This window comes from Anomaloglossus baeobatrachus, chromosome 2, assembly GCF_048569485.1.
Source record: "Anomaloglossus baeobatrachus isolate aAnoBae1 chromosome 2, aAnoBae1.hap1, whole genome shotgun sequence".
In the NCBI taxonomy this organism is placed as follows: Eukaryota; Metazoa; Chordata; class Amphibia; order Anura; family Aromobatidae; genus Anomaloglossus; species Anomaloglossus baeobatrachus.
This window is the reverse complement of record NC_134354.1, coordinates 275,849,113-275,866,232: the sequence shown is the minus strand read 5'-3', so window position 1 is coordinate 275,866,232 and position 17,120 is coordinate 275,849,113. Positions and strand designations below refer to the sequence as shown.

At 43.5% G+C, this 17,120-nt stretch overlaps 1 protein-coding gene across 1 annotated transcript in view; it reads right to left on the bottom strand.

Moving 5' to 3' along the window:
- Window positions 1–17,120, bottom strand: part of LOC142291346 (choline/ethanolaminephosphotransferase 1) — a 69,428-nt gene that overhangs the window by 7,897 nt on the left and 44,411 nt on the right. The window contains exons 6-7 of the mRNA XM_075335812.1: window positions 10,761–10,892; window positions 9,641–9,799 (exon numbers count right to left, since the gene is read on the bottom strand). Of these exons, the coding sequence (XP_075191927.1) occupies window positions 9,641–9,799; window positions 10,761–10,892 (291 nt within the window). The remainder of the gene's footprint in view (window positions 1–9,640; window positions 9,800–10,760; window positions 10,893–17,120) is intronic.

The window sequence follows — 17,120 nt, the reverse complement described above, 5'->3', positions numbered from 1 at the left end:
CCGTATGTAAATGAGCAGGGGCTCTAGTCCGCAGGGCATCACATCACCCTGTGGGCATTTGCATGTTTTCCGTTGTATCACGCCCCCGTGGACATGATACCATGGATTTACATGAGCGATGTTCCCATCACTTCTTGAGATCCCGCGCATGCGCACTTAGCATTCCTGCAGCCTTCTTAACCGGTTGCTTGCTTCTCGGCTTCAGACGCGCATTGCGCATGCTCAGAAGACTCCACCGGTTTTGGTCATGCGTATAGCGCATCTGAAGCCGGCAAGTAAACAGCGGAGACAGCACGAACGAACACACACACACACACACACACACACACACACACACTACAGTTCCAAAGTTTGGGGTCACCCAGACAATTTTGGCTTTTCCATTAAAAATCATACTTTTATTTATCAAATGAGTCGCATAATGAATAGACGTTGACACTGGCGTTTTGCGGGTACTATTTAATAAAGCTGTCAGTTGAAGACCTGTGAGGCATTGATTTCTCAAACTAGAGACTCTAATGTACTGGTCTTGTTGCTCAGTTGTGCAGCGGGGCCTCCCATTTCTCTTTCTACCCTGATTAGAGCCCATTTGTGCTCTCCTCTAAAGGGAGTAGTACACACCATTGTAGGAAATCTTCATTTTCTTGGCAATTTCTCGCATGGAATATCCTTCGTTTCTAAGAACAAGAATAGACTATCGAGTTTCACGTAAATGTTCTCTTTCTGGCCATTTTGAGAGTTTATTGGAACCAACAAATGTAATTGCTCCAGATTCTCAACTAGTCGACTAGCTCAAAGGAAGGTCAGTTTTATAGCTTCTCTAATTAGTAAAAAACTGTTTTAGGCTGTGCTAACATACTTGCACAAGGGTTATCAAGGGATTTCTAAACATCCATTAGCCTTCTAACACAGTTAGCAAACACAATGTACCATTAGAATACTGGAGTGGTGGTTGTTGGAAATGGGCCTCTATACACCTATGCAAATATTGTATTAAAAACCAGATGTTTGAAGCTAGAATAATCATTTCTCACATTAACAATGTATAGAGTGTACTTTTGTTTAATTTAATGTTAGCTTCATTGAAAAAAAAGTGCGCTTTCCTTTAACAAAGGAAATAGCTAAATGACCCTAAACTTTTGAATTGTAGTGTATATATACAGTGCCTTGCGAAAGTATTAGGCCCCTTTGAATTTTTCAACCTTTTCCCACATTTCAGGCTTCAAACATAAAGATAAAAATTTTAATGTTATGGTGAAGAATCGACAAGTGGGACACAATTGTGAAGTTGAACGAAATGTATTGCTTATTTTAAATTTTTGTAAAAAATAAACTGAAAATTGGGGCGTGCAATATTATTCTACCCCTTTAAGTTAATACTTTGTAGCGCCACCTTTTGCTGCGATTACAGCTGCAAGACGCATGGGGTATGTCTATCAGTTTTGCACATTGAGAGACTGAAATTCTTACCCATTCTTCCTTTGCAAACAGCTCAAGCTGAGTGAGGTTGGAAGGAGAGCGTTTGTGAAGAGCAGTTTTCAGCTCTTTCCACAGATTCTCGATTGGTTTCAGGTCTGGACTTTGACTTGGCCATTCTAACACCTGGATACGTTTATTTGTGAACCATTCCATTGTAGATTTTGCTTTATGTTTTGGATCATTGTCTTGTTGAAAGACAAATCTCCGTCCCAATCTCAGGTCTTTTGCAGACTCCAACAGGTTTTCTTTAAGAATGGTCCTGTATTTGGCTCCATCCATCTTCCCATCAATTTGAACCATCTTCCCTGTCCCTGCTGAGGCAAAGCAGGCCCAAACCATGATGCTGCCACCACCATGTTTGACAGTGGGGATGGTGTGTTCATGGTGATGAGCTGTGCTGCTTTTACGCCAACCATATCGTTTAGCATTGTGCCCAAAAAGGACGATTTTGGTTTCATCTGACCAGAGCACCTTCTTCCACGTTGTTGTGTCTCCCAGATGGCTTGTGGCAAACTTTAATGACACTTTTTAATGGATATCTTTGAGAAATGGCTTTCTCCTCCTTGCTACTCTTCCATAAAGACCAGATTTGTGCAGTGTACGACTGTTGTCCTATAGACAGTCTCTCTCACCTCAGCTGTAGATCTCTGCAGTTCATCCAGAGTGATCGTGGGCCTCTTGCTTCAGCTCTGATCAGTCTTCTCCTTGTTTGAGATGAAAGTTTGGATGGACGGCCGGTCTTGGTAGATTTACAGTGGTATGATACTCCTTCCATTTCAATATGATCGCTTGCACAGTGCTCCTTGGGATGTTTAAAGTTTTGGAAATCTTTTTATAACCAAATCCGGCTTTAAGCTCCTCCACAACAGTATCATGGACCTGCCTGTTGTGTTTCTTGGTCTTCAAGATGCTATCTGCGCTTTAAAGCTATGTGCCCATGCTGCGGAAAATGCGCAGAATTTGCCGCGGATTTTTTGCGGAAATTCCACGGATTTTTCAAAAATCTGCAGCACAGATACTCCCCAGCAATTTCTATGGCATTTGGGAACTGCTGTACCCACGCTGCGGATTTTTTCGCAGCGGAAATAATGCGGATTTCCCTGCGGAAAAATCAGCAGCATGTCAATTATTCCTGCGGATTTCTCCGCAGGGTCCCATATACTTACCTGCCTTGATAGACACCCGAGTCACTTTCTCCGTCCGGTGTACAGCAGCGCGGTGGATCCAGGTACAGGAAGGAAAAGGTGGGCGGGGCCTGCACGAGCTCCGGTCATGCGACAGCCAGAGCTAGTTCAGGCTTGCCCACCTTCTCCTGCAGACGCTGACAGAGTGACCCGGCCGCCGGAAAGCGAGGTGCTGCATGATGGAGGTAAGTATGAACACCCGATCACTGCAGCACTTGTTCTGCATTGAGGATGCAGTGCCAAAGCCATGGTACTGTATCCTCAAGACCATAGAAACTTAATATAGGGGGTAATCACAATATTTAGACCAAAAAGAAAAAGAAACCCCTTAAAAATGTAAATTTTATTTATTCCAGTTAAAACAATCCCCAGACAAACTCACATAAAGAGGACAATCAATCCCAAATTTGCCAACGTCCGGTAGGACCCCTCAATAGACCTGACAGGTCAGAGCAGGCAAAAAAAGGGGGGAGTAGAAGTGTCCCTTTTGAACAAAATAGTTAATACTGCACACTGATCAGTCCAATGTTGTGAAGGAGTGCCAGAGCAGATAATAATGGTGCAACCAGGGTGTGGCCAAAAAATTCTCTATAGTGGCCCTGCCTAACCGCAGAGGTTGGCACCCTAAACCTGGACGCTGTTGCGCCCCCGCTCAGCGATGATTCACCCTTCTTTCCCTCTGCTGAACTAATGTGCAGCCAATCTGGGAAGGGGGGAGTGTAGGGAGGTTGCACCATGTAAATTACTCAGTCAATGAATCTCAAACACACATATCAATGGTACAGTGAACGTTCAGTTTTTTGAGTGTTAAAGCGAACCATATACAACTTCCAGAAACAAAGCACCAGAGATGTATATTAGGTGCTTAATAATTCCACTTGCATAGAGTTATAAATGCCCATCAGAAATCAAATTAGACATAAGTACAGTGAAGTGAAATAATGCCTCATTAGTATTTATTATAATGCGTCAAGACAATATACATATCCCTTCTGTGTACCAACATAGAATCAAAGGATGGAAAAAGTAACCATGCTTACTAGCAACAACAACGTAAGGTCACCAAAAGACAAATTGGTCACAAAGTAGTCCTTTCCAATATATTGATGGGGACTGATCGCCAATATATTTTATGATAGAGAAGGTACGCACTTCACAGAAGGCAGGATAAGTAATACACTTTCACAGAAGGCAGAATGGAATATAAGCTTCACAAAATAATGTACATGCAGTGGAACACAGCTAGAATTGGTTAGGTCCAGGTAACCATACTGACAATTCTTCAATCATAAACATAGTACTTAGCTTATCCTTGAAGTCCTATGAATGGTGTAAGTACACCAGGGTCCAAATTGACACCTCAGAACCTTTCCCAACGCGTTTCCCCCTGATCGAGAGACACATCGGGGTTCATCAGGGGCTCCCTATTAAGGTGAAAAGCACCGGCTGTAATCAGCCAGGTGTACAGCTTGGTATCCGTCACCGTCGTTCCAGGATCTGTGCAGGGCGTCAGTGTTTAAAAATGGCGCCAGACGCCACCCATTATCAGGGATCCGGGATGTGAAGTAACACCACCACCACCGTCATAGAAGGTGACGTAGGTGGGGTAGGCCCGGAAATGGAGCGCTGCCCATGTATGGTATTCACAAGGAGGATGTAGGAACGTACCGACGTCACAGTAAGTGACGTCGGCGGCCTTCCTGTCAGAGCACTACCTATGCTCCACATACTGTGGAACGCAGCGTGCGTTCCACAGAGAATCAGCCGGGAATGGTCAGCGGAGCTAAAGGGATGGTGTACTGGGTGAATAAATTACACCATCCACACATATAGCGCCGATATTATAATGAGGGATGATAAAGCACAGCCTTTTTTCCGCATATTGTGGAACGCAGAATGCGTTCCAAACCTAAATAACCGGAAGTGGTATGCGGAACAGGGGAAGACAGAGTGCTAAGAGGAAAACATCCCCCTCAGAAGAGATAACGCAGATAATATGTTCCGATAAACTATAGCAACACTCAAATAAATTGTGCTCTAAGAGGTATATTTATCAGCAACAAATTTACATATAACTGGATATCCGCCTTCGCATCCCTAGAAGGTACAGTATTTCTTCTCCATAGATACACTTGTAATATAACCAAACGAACCTGATGGTATAATAGATAGCCATCCTTGTATAGTATTGCAACTTCACGGATCAGGACAAAATCAGGAAATATGATTACTAAGGTTTGGGGACATTGTCTAAGTAACCAAGATTATGTTTAGGGTCAACTAGTCCATCAACCCATATCAAAATCCGTGAATATTAGATCACAGATATATAAATGCTCTTAACAATAACATAGACGAGCCAGAACTGGCTTAACTCAGGGAAAAATAACCCAAATATTATATGGCTCAGTCCAGAATCGGAAGGTCCAGGACCTGGGACCAATTGAGGAGGGGGGGGTGGGGGCAAAAAGGGGGGGGGGGGGAGGGAAAGAGGGTGGTGGAGGGGGAGGGCTGGCTAAATGAAACTAGAGAAGACCAACTGTTCATTCAGACCGCTGGGATTGACTGAATCTAGCCAGAAAATCCAGCGTGTCTCCCTCTGCAAGAGTTTCTTGTCCCAATCTCCTAATCAAACTGATAGAGGGATCACCTAAATAACCCTAAATGAAATAGAGTCAAGATTGCCATCATGACAGCTATTTACGTGACGAGCTATAGGGGTATCTCGTTTGTTCCTAATGTCCCCCAGATGTTCACCTATCCTGATTTTCAGTTGTCTCTTGGTTTTGCCCACATAGTCTTTTGGACAACTACATGTGCATAAATATATTACGCCTTCCGTTTTGCAGTTGTCAAAACAGCGATTTTTTATACACTCTGCCTGTACTTGAGCTTCTAAAATCTTTTGAGGGAAAGACGTGTTTACAATATGTACATGATCCACATTTGAAAGTGCCCACATCCCTACGATCTAACCAAGTTCCACTTTTATTCAGTGGGGCATAGAAGCTATGGACAAGTTCATCCTTTAAAGTTCTTCCTCTCATATGTGATCGAAGGATGATCACAAATAGCCTCGCCAATATCTGGGTCACTTTTTAAGATGTTCCAGTGTTTCCTCAGTATTGACATAATCCTACCATTTTGATCATCATACATCCCTATCAATCTCGTCACGTTGCTATCATCATTCTTGGGGGTTGAGACAAGAAGATCACTTCTGTTCTTAAACAGAGCATTTTGGTATGCCCGGTCAATCACATTCCCGGGGTAACCACGCTCTTTAAATCTCCCTTTAAGATTCTCTGCCTGCCTATTGAATTCCACAGTTGTTGTACAGTTTCTGCGCAATCTCAAAAATTGGCCTTTAGGAATGCCTGCCTTTAAAGTTCTTGGGTGATAGCTCTCCCAATTCAAAAGGCTGTTTGTGGCATTCGGTTTCCTATAGATTGTGGTACTCAGATTTCCATCCGGCTTCTTAGTTATCAGGACGTCCAGGAACGGGATTTTATTACCACCGATCTCGAAGGTAAATCTGAGTCCCAGGTCGTTGTTGTTGAGATGCTGAATAAACTGACAAAATAGATCAACTGGGCCGGACCATACCACCAGGATATCATCAATGTAGCGCCCCCAGAAACGAATCTGGGGGCACCACATCGACTCATCCTCGGTAAACACCACTGTCTCCTCCCACCAACCCAGGAGCAAATTAGCGTATGTGGGAGCACAGGGGCTCCCCATCGCGGTGCCCCTGAGTTGGTGGTAGACCTTGGTATTGAAGGTAAAATAATTGTGTGTCAAAATGAACTGAATCAGTCGCACCATAAATTGGTTATGCGTGGTCATAGAGATACCACGCATCCCCAGAAAATATTACACTGCTTTAATACCAACATCATGTGGAATGCAGCTGTAAAGAGACTCAACATCTATAGATATTAAGATGTCATCTGGAGCAACAGTCAGTCCCTCAATTTTACCAAGTAAATCCAGTGTGTCTCAAGTGTGAAGGTAAGGAAGACACAAAAGGGCGAAGGATCTTATCGATGTATATACTGCACTGCTGGCATAATGCATCCACCCCTGAAACAATGGGGCGACCTTTCAAAGGGTTGGCACCCTTATGCACCTTCGGAAGTGCGTAGAAGGTCGCCACCATTGGACATTTAGGGAACAAGAAATTAAATTCATCAGCAGAGATTAGTCGTGAAACTCTTGCTTCATCTAATAGAACCTTCAGCTCTCTCAAATACACCACAGTGGGATCTTGTTTCAGGATCTCATACGTATTCCGGTCGGAAAGGATCACCTGACACATAATGAGGTAATCCTTCCGATTCATGACCACAACGTTTCCTCCTTTGTCAGAGGGTTTGATAACAAGCTCAGGGTTTGCACCTAAATTATGTATAGCCAATCTCTGAGCTTGGGTAATATTGGGTAAAGCAGGTGTAGATCTAGGATTTATTCTTTTGATATCATCACAGACCAGTTTAAGGAAAATATCAGTGCTGTTAAATTCACTGACAGGGGGCATTCTCTTACTCTTAAGTTGTAAACCAGAAAAAGGTCCCTCCCCCTCAATTTTCCTTCCTTCCTCCTCCAAGTCCACTAGTATGTTATAATCAGATAACAGGTCCGGTGATATCCCCAGCTGTTTACACCCTAAGCGGTCATGGTTAGCAAAAAACTTTCTCCATTTGAGTTCACGAATAAACAAATTAATGTCCTTAACCCAGGAAAAAGCGTCAAATCTGACAGTGGGTACATATGACAGTCCTGATCTTAATACTGATCGTTCGGTGCTGGTTAATACATGGGAAGATAGGTTCATAACCTGCAGGTCCCCAGAGACTATTTGATTTTTTTGTTGTTGTATTGTTGAGGCTTCCGTCTCAGATCGTACGGGCCCAGATCTCGCATTTCTAAAAAAGAGGGTGTCGACACTGGTGGCGCAGAGGACATAGAGGAAGAGGAGTCCCCAGAGGCGAGTAGTTGATCCCGGATGGGGGCCTGAATATTTCTCCTCTCTACATTTCCCCTCCATCTGCGTTTAGGGGGTCCCCTATTCCTCGATCTCCTATTTTCCGTATCAGACGACTCAGCGTCCGCTAAGATGTCGTCACCAGGGCGTTGTTCCTTAGTTAGGAAACTATAGGCCTGTTTATCCTTAAAGTCTAAAAGGTCTCTAATAAACTTTTTATGTTTTCTGTCCTTAAGACTAATCCTATATCTCTCAATAGTCGTTTTCAGTGTCGTTTCCCTATTTGCGAAGTCTGGGTCAGTCTTATGTTTCAAGACTTCCTCAATCAATTTCTGCAGATTACTGGAGGACTTATCAAGTGTTACTTTTTCCTCCTCTCCAGCAAAATAGTCATGAATCTCAATGAAGATGCTATAGATTCCTCTTCCCATATAGCTAGAAGTCCATCTGTCCTTGACCTATTGGCTGGAGCAATGGTGATTCTCAGACCTCTAGGGACGATTTTCTGTCTAATATAATTATCAAGAGACTGGACCTCCCACCAAGACTTGATGTTCTCTTTGTATGCCAATGTCAGATCTGAAAAAATATTTCTCAATGAATGGCCCTGTGCCACATTAGTGCTGATAGAGGAATCAGAAAATGCGTCTCTAGCATCATCCAACCAGCCATCCACATTTAAGGAGCCAGAGAGAAAGCCAGCCATATCATTAAATTAGCCAAAAGACCATAGAAACTTAATATAGGGGGGTAATCCCAATATTTAGACCAAAAAGAAAAAGAAACCCCTTAAAAATGTAATTTTATTTATTCCAGTTAAAACAATCCCCAGACAAACTCACATAAAGAGGACAATCAATCCCAAATTTGCCAACGTCCAGAATTGGCTTAACTCAGGGAAAAATAACCCAAATATTATATGGCTCAGTCCAGAATCGGAAGGTCCAGGACCTGGGACCAATTGAGGAGGGGGGTGGGGGCAAAAAAGGTGCCAACCTCCGCGGTTAGGCAGGGCCACTATAGGGAATTTTTTGGCCATACCCTGGTTGCACCATTATTATCTGCTCTGGCACTCCTTCACAACATTGGACTGATCAGTGTGCAGTATTAACTATTTTGTTCAAAAGGGACACTTCTACTCCCCCCCCTTTTTTTGCCTGCTCTGACCTGTCAGGTCTATAGAGGGTTCCTACCGGACGTTGGCAAATTTGGGATTGATTGTCCTCTTTATGTGAGTTTGTCTGGGGATTGTTTTAACTGGAATAAATAAAATTACATTTTTAAGGGTTTTTTTTTTTCTTTTTGGTCTAAATACTGTATCCTCAAGGCAGAAGGACCACAGCATATCCGCAGGACATTCCGCAGCATGGAAACAGACAAAAGTTGTGGTGCGGTTTCCTGGGAGCTCCTGCGGAATGTCCTGCGGATAAATCCGCAGGACACTGTCCCCGTGGGCACATAGCCTTAAACAGAACACTTAGACTATCACAGAGCAGGTGCATTTATACGGAGACTTGATTACACACGGGTGTCTTATATTTATTATCATCAGTCATTTAGGACAACATTGGATCATTCAGAGATGCTCAATGAACTTCTGCAGTGAGTTTGCTGCACTGAAAGTAAAGGGGACGAATAATATTGCACACCCAAATTTTCAGTTTATTCTTTTTTACAAAAGTTTAAAATAAGCAATACATTTCGTTTAACTTCACAATTGTGTCCCACTTGTTGATTCTTCATCAGAACATTAACATTTTTATCTTTATGTTTGAAATGTTTGAAGCCTGAAATGTGGGAAAAGGTTGAAAAATTTAAGGGGGCCGAATACTTTTGCAAGGCACTGTAGATCTAAGTACCGACAATAGGCTAGTCTTGGAAGTAGGTGATGTCTGACTTGTAGGAGGCACTGTATCACACACACACACACACACACACACACACTATAATGTACTGAGAATTTACAGGAAATGGAAACAAAAATTCCTACCACTAATTTATTTGTGACTTTGGCAGAAACACATCCAAATGCAAGAATATAAAGGCATGGGTGCTTTTCAAACAGCTGTACAGCAGATTTCTTGTATATCATAGTGGCTAGAACAATGACGCTTCCAATATGTAACATTGGCGACAATACACTGGTACCCTAAAATAAAGGTGGAAAAAAAAAGTTAGAAGGTGACCTACAATGGCTATTTGTGTATCATTATATTTAAAGGGGTTATCTGGTGAAAATAAGTAGATTATGAAGATCCGACTGCTAGGACCTGCAAGAATCAGCAGAGTACTATTATCCCCAGTAGAATGGAGCGGCAGTGTGCATGTCTGACCATTGCGACAATGATTCTCTAGGGGCGGAGCCTCAGCCAACAAAGCTGATATCAGGAAGCAACATTTTCCTATTCTGAGGCCCCGCCCCTTCTGGTCACATGGGTATGACCTCACCACAGGTCCTGGAAGTGAAACGTTACATCGATTGTATAATACTTATGCTAATTCTAACAGTGGGAGGATAACTATGAATACCCCCCAGATATTATCTGATCCTCATCTGCTGTCACTTAAGCAGCTGTTGATTTTATAAACTTTACTTTCTTAGGTTTCCAAACCTATATATCCGAGCTGACCACTACAGGTATGTAGAGAATTAGCCTGATAGTGCCAGTACAGCACTGGTTTAGCTTATATACAAACATCCCGGTGATTGGTTCCCTTTAAACCTATAACTCCCAGAGACCAATCCTTTCATGACCATGTGCTAAAAGGCATTTACATTAATATCCCGGTAACCAGTTGCTGCCTGGAACATATTTTACCAATAAAATCAAGAGAAAATACAGAAAGAGCAATGTTACTATGGCGATTAGGAAACACAGTAATTCAAACCTGCCATAAAGCAGTGCAGGTATGGGGTATCCATCCATCTATCACAAATCAACGGTTTTTGCTAGCGACACCCAATGTGAATACTTTAAACCAGTTTGTATTTGTAGAACTCCTTTGTGACAGAAAATACTGTTTCTATGCATGACCTTCCGGGCCATATATTGTTATTAAATCATACCAAAAAACTTTTAAAAGACTAAAAATTCACAGTTTGTACTTACAGCTATTGTTGATCCATTTTTTCCTACTCCACCTGTGAAGATAACTCGAAAATAATTGATTGAGGAAAATATGGTGCCCGCAACAGTGCAGAATGCAGGGACAAGTTTCGTTTGTACATTCAGTACAGGAATCTTTAACACAAAAAAAAGCAGAATCAGCAACACAGGACTCATATCAGGAAGTATCATTCTCACTATGCATCAGCTATATAGTGATATGGCGCCACAAAGTACCCACACTGTGACCGGGCACAAATATTCCCTATTTATTGCTCCTGCAGATGAATTTCCAGCAGAGCTCCTCCTCAGAAGTTATGTAGATACATGAGCAGAATACAGGCTGTCACATCTAGCAGAATTAGCCTGTAATCTGTACATGCACTGCAAATACAGGGTGTGGTGCGGAAACTGAACATTAAAAAGAGGATCCCCACAATGTAATAGTGAATTGCAGTTCATAAAATTCCTTAAAAGGGGTTGTTCATACATCCCTATTTTACTTTTACTAAACATGTTGGGTGCATCATCCTGTGACACTTCCCAATACATAAAGTATACCACGTTCTCCAACTGCACTTGATGCGGTGCAGATTTTCTCGCACATTGCGCAGTACTCCTGGTCTCTACATTTCTGAAAATGGCTGCTGCATATTTTATTTCTCTGTAAGGACATGCAAATAAAAAAAATTTCATTTGGAAAGATTTAAAAAAAAAAATAATAAAAAAAAATAAAATAGTTCCTATGGCTTTATATATTGCTGTGACATAGTAGTTATGGCTCCCCCGTTGCTCTCCCAGTACTCAGAACATCCATCTCGAGTCTTGGAGGTCATACAGCTTAGACTCTCTTGTCCATGGGCGCTGAGTGAATTCTGCTGTATCTTTTCCCTCATTCCCTATATCCAACCACGCACTCGCTCGTGCCACCTGCATCTTAAAAACATCTACAGAATCTGACTTTCTGACCTCTTTGAAACAACAAAAACCTCTTACATAAGTCACTCTGAGGCGGGCTTTGCACACTGCGACATCGCAGGTGCGATGTCGGTGGGGTCAAATTGAAAGTGACGCACATCCGGCATCGCATGCGACATCGCAGTGTGTAAAGCCTAGATGATACGATTAACGAGCGCAAAAGCGTCGTAATCGTATCATCGGTGCAGCGTCGGCGTAATTCATAATTACGCTGACGCGACAGTCCGATGTTGTTCCTCGCTCCTGTGGCAGCACACATCGCTGTGTATGAAGCCGCAGGAGCGAGGAACATCTCCTACCGGCGTCACCGCGGCTTCCGTAGGATATGCGGAAGGAAGGAGGGGAGCAGGATGTTTACATCCTGCTCATCTCCGCCCCTCCGCTCCGATTGGCCGCCTGCCGTGTGACGTCGCAGTGACGCCGCACGACCCGCTCCCTTAACAAGGAGGCGGGTCGCCGGCCACAGGGACGTCGCACGGCAGGTAAGTGTGTGTGTGTGTGTGAAGCTGGCGTAGCGATAATTTTCGCTACGCCAGCTATCACCACATATCGCTGCTGCGACGGGGGCGGGGACTATCGCACTCGGCATCGCAGCATCGGCCTGCGATGTCGCAGTGTGCAAAGTGCCCCTTACTCGTTCTTGTCTGGTCTACTACAACTTTCTACTAACTGGTATCCCTCTTACCAAACTTTCTCCTCCATCCATTTTGAATGCAGCCAGCCCACGTCATGTTCCTTTCCAACCACTAAATGCATGCCTCCACCCTGTTCCAGTCATTGCACTAGTTACTCATCTGCTACAAAGTTCAATATAAACTTATCAGTCTCGCCCCCAAAGCCACCCATAGTTCTGCACCACCATAAATCTCCCTCATCTCTGTTTATCACCTAACCGTTCTTTCCATTTAGCAAATTGATCCACAACTAAAATCCTTTATAATCTGAAGCTCCCACTCCTGTCTCTAAGAAGTTTCTCATGCTGGGATGCACTTCCTAGCCCCCACATTATTAAGAGTGCTCTAAAAACACACCTTTAGACCGGCCTATCACCTCATTTCACTAGTCTAACTTCTCTGTTCCCCCTTCCTAAATTTTCCTCAGAATCTGGTGCCCCTATTTATTTCCACATCCTCCATGCACCAAATACTACTTGGTAACTGTACTTTTACACATGCTGGCTGGTGATTAGATCCTGCAGCTTCATTTGAATGCCTTTATTTATTATTCTGATGGCTGGACCATGCAATACAAGTACCGTATTTTTCGCTTTATAAGACGCACCTGATTATAAGACGCACCCCCAAATTTGGTGAAGGAAAATACGTAATTACTTACCGGTAATGTGTTTTTTCCGAACCCATGACGGCACCACGAAATAAGGGTGCCGTCATAGGGTGAGGGAAAAATACGTAATTACTTACCGATAATGTGTTTTTTCCGAACCCATGACGGCACCCTTATTTCGTGGTGCCATCATAGGGTGAGGGAAAAAGAGAATGTGAGTGCGCTCTGAGGTCTATAAACACAATTTGTCCCTATGGGCAACTAGAAGTATCCCAACTAAAGATTAAAACATACCGTATTTTTCGCTTTATAAGACGCACCTGATTATAAGACGCACCCCCAAATTTGGTGAAGGAAGAGAGAATTTTTTTTTTTAATGTTAAATGGGGTCCGTTTTATAATGCCAGTGTCCCTCTAACAAATCATATAAGGTATATGTCCCTCATAGCCCCCCATCCTAAAATTAGCCCACTTAATCTGGATATGGCCCCCTTATATTGAATATAGACCCCTTGTGCTGGCACACGTCCCCCAGTGATGCCACATATCCCCCATTGATGGCACACGTCCCCTATTGCTGGCACACGTCTCCTATTGATGGAACACGTCCCCTATTTATGGCACATGTCCCCCTGTGCCGGGACATGTCCCCTATTGCTGGCACATATCCCCTACAGCTGGCACAGGTCTCCTATAGATGGCACAGGTCTCCTACACCTGGCACAGGTCTCCTACGGATGGCACACGTCCCCCTGTGCTGCCCATGGCCCCCTATGGATGGCACATGTCCCCCTGTGCTGCCCATGGCCCCCTATGGATGCAACACCTCCCCGTGTTAGATATGGCCCCCCTATGGATGGCACACCTCCCCCTGTGTTAGATATGGCCCCCTATGGATGGCACACCTCCCCCTGTGTTCGATATGGCCCCCATGCTGCTGCCCATAGTAAAATAAAACACTTTCCTTACCTTCTCCAGTGCGGTCCTCCCTCGTGTCTCCCTCCGTGCTGCTGAGCTCCTGCTCTTCCTGGTTCTCGGTGCCGGTCATGTGATCAGCACAGCAGAGTGATATCATCTCTGCGTGCCTGATCACAGCGGCAGCAGAGAGACCGGGAGATCAGCGCTGGAGGAGGTAAAGAGTTTTTTATTTTACTATGGGCAGCAGCATGGGGGCCATATCTAACACAGGGGGGGGGGGCATGTGCTATCAAAGGGGGGCACAGGCAGATATAATATGCGCCGCTGCCCCAGCCCATCACCGTGGTGCGGTTTCAGCACCATGGTGATGGACAGCGGCAGTGCATATTATATGAGCGAGAACAGGAGATCTAACGCTGCCTCCCGCAGCTTTCACCAGCCCCCAGCAGCACTTCAGAGCTGCCCCCACCTCCCCTGGACTCTGTAGTATATCTATACACCCCCCCGTATATTCGGATTATAAAACGCACCCCCTACTTTCCCCTAAAATTTGGGGGAACAAAAGTTAGTCTTATAAAGTGAAAAATATGGTACTTTATTTTTACCTTGTGTGCACCCCCTATTTTCTCAGACTGTAAGCATGCGAGCAGGGCCCTCACTCCTCCAGAAAAATGCTACAGAATATATTAGGGCTCTATAAATAAATTGATCATTATTATAAAGAACTGGCTTACTCTTACACCAGACATTACTTGGACAGTCTGAAAGGGAGTCATAAGGGCCTTTAGGGACACCATAACAAGTATGTAACTGCAATAGGTGGCAAGCATATCTCCTACATTTTTCCAACTGAAAAGTTTTAGCAGATATTTAATTTAACCATATTGTTTCTATGGGAGAACAAGGACAAATATTTCATGTTGCAATTTTGAATTATGAAGTATAAGGTAAAGATAGGAGAATCGTGTTAATATATTAAATGAAGGAATATCTAAGGCTACAAACACACATCCGGCTTTTCTGCCGTTTGTCGGATCCGGCGCTCTCCCGTACACTGTGTACAGTAAAGTGGCCGCGCGACAAGCTCCAGTCACGTGCTGTCATGTCACCGGAGCATGTGACCAGGAAGTTGCAGCGCAGCCACTGTACTGTATAGACTGTACGGGAGCGCGCCAGATCCGACCAACGGCAGAAAAGCCGGATGTGTGTTCGTAGCCTTAAAGGGTCGGTCTCAATGTCATTCTTCAGGAACACTTTGATCACCAATGTACCAGTTTATGGTTTGTTCCTTTTTGAGTGACAGTCTGGACCACCAGCTTGGTTAACCGCTAGCCCCAACAGTGTGCTCCTCTAATTCAGCAAGAAGTTGAAGATAAACCTCTGCATTGGAGAAGCACATTGGCACTATAGCTGGCTAGATCATGAGCCAACGGTGAGCTCCAGCCAGCTTGTGAGCAGTGCTTACAAGCTATTAGAAAGAGCTTATAATCACTGCACATGCTTAGCCACCACTCTTCAGAACCGAGAGGCTTTTGAACAACAAGTAAATGGCAAAGTTACTTGTTTTCTGAAGCATTTTCCAATTCTACCCATTTAAAATGAGAAAACACTTTAAAAGTTTTATGTCCATAATTGGAATTAAAACAAACATTTGATCACTAACACAAACGGATAAATCATACATGTCACTACTAGCCAAACATACTTGTGCACTTTATTGTATCTCCATCATTATTTTGAGTAGTTAGAAGGATATATCAGCCTTATGTATATCAAGATACATGCAAGTTTTTGTTGCTAGTTCGTCACCATGGCTTTGTTTTATGGTTTTCCATAAAACAAGACACCCACAACCACTCTGATTACTACTTATTGTACAGTTAGAAAAAGAAAAAAAAGGCAAAAAAACCAAAACAAAACTCATAGCTATCGGAAAATAGTAATGCAGATACAAATAATGTTGTCGCAAAAATAACAAAAAAAAACAAACTATACTACCCGGATATTGCTGTAATCGCAATGACTTGGGTTAGTAATGGAGGCGTCTAATAAACGCCTCTCCTTTACTAACCGCCACGCTTGATGCCAGCTATCAATTCACATCTGACAACCCCAAAAATATTACCCAGTTTGCCACCGCACCAGGGCAACCAAGAAGGGCCAAGCAAAGCGACAGAATTGACACATCTAATGAATGAGCCACTTCTAGGGAGGCTGTAGGCTGCTATTTTTAGGCTGAGAAGGGCCAAATAACCATAGGCCTTTCCAGCTTGATAATACCAGCCCCCAGCAGTCTGCTTTATCTTGGCTGGTTATCAAAATAAGGGGACTCTATGCCGTTTTTAAAATTATTTATAAATAACTTTTAAAAAATGGCGTGGGAGCCCCTCTATTTCTGATAACCAGCCGAGGTAAAACAGACAGATGAGGGCTGCAGCTCACAGCTGTCTCCTTTACCTTGGCAGGTAATCAAAAATAGGGGGGACTCAGTCATTTTTCTTTTATTCATTCCCTACTCAGATTTGTTTGCACGGCATTGTCTTACCCCCGTTTTGCTTCATTTGTAGCCTCCTAGTCCTTACTATGACCATTTTACAGCACCAAAGTTCATGTACCGAACCAAAACTTTTAACTAAAGTATTGCTAAACTCAAAACATACATGGGTCCGCTCATCCCTAATTAAAATAATAAACGGAGGCATACGCCCCTTCCAGTACCCCTCAGAATATATCTGTAGCAATCCTGAATGAAGCAGACATCGCTTTCAGAGCAGATGAAGACCTCTGGAGTATCCTCTACTATATTGTCAGGGTAGCTGCGTATAACTTCCATGTATTATTTTAAAACCATATGTGCCTTAAAAAAATAAAATCTATAAAATATATTACATAAAGTAAAAAGAATTTCACCGTCAGTCCAACCATAAATTCAATCGGTGGTCTATTTTTATACTTACTAATGATGTTTGTGTTTTGAAGATGAGGGCAAGTATAAGGGGTACTTTGCACACTACGACATCGCAAGCCGATGCATGCGATGCCGAGCGCGATAGTCCCCGCCCCCGTCGCAGCAGCGATATCTTGTGATAGCTGCCGTAGCGAACATTATCGCTACGGCAGCTTCACATGGACTTACCTGCCCTGTGACGTCGCTCTGGCCGGCGACCCGCCTCCTTCCTAAGG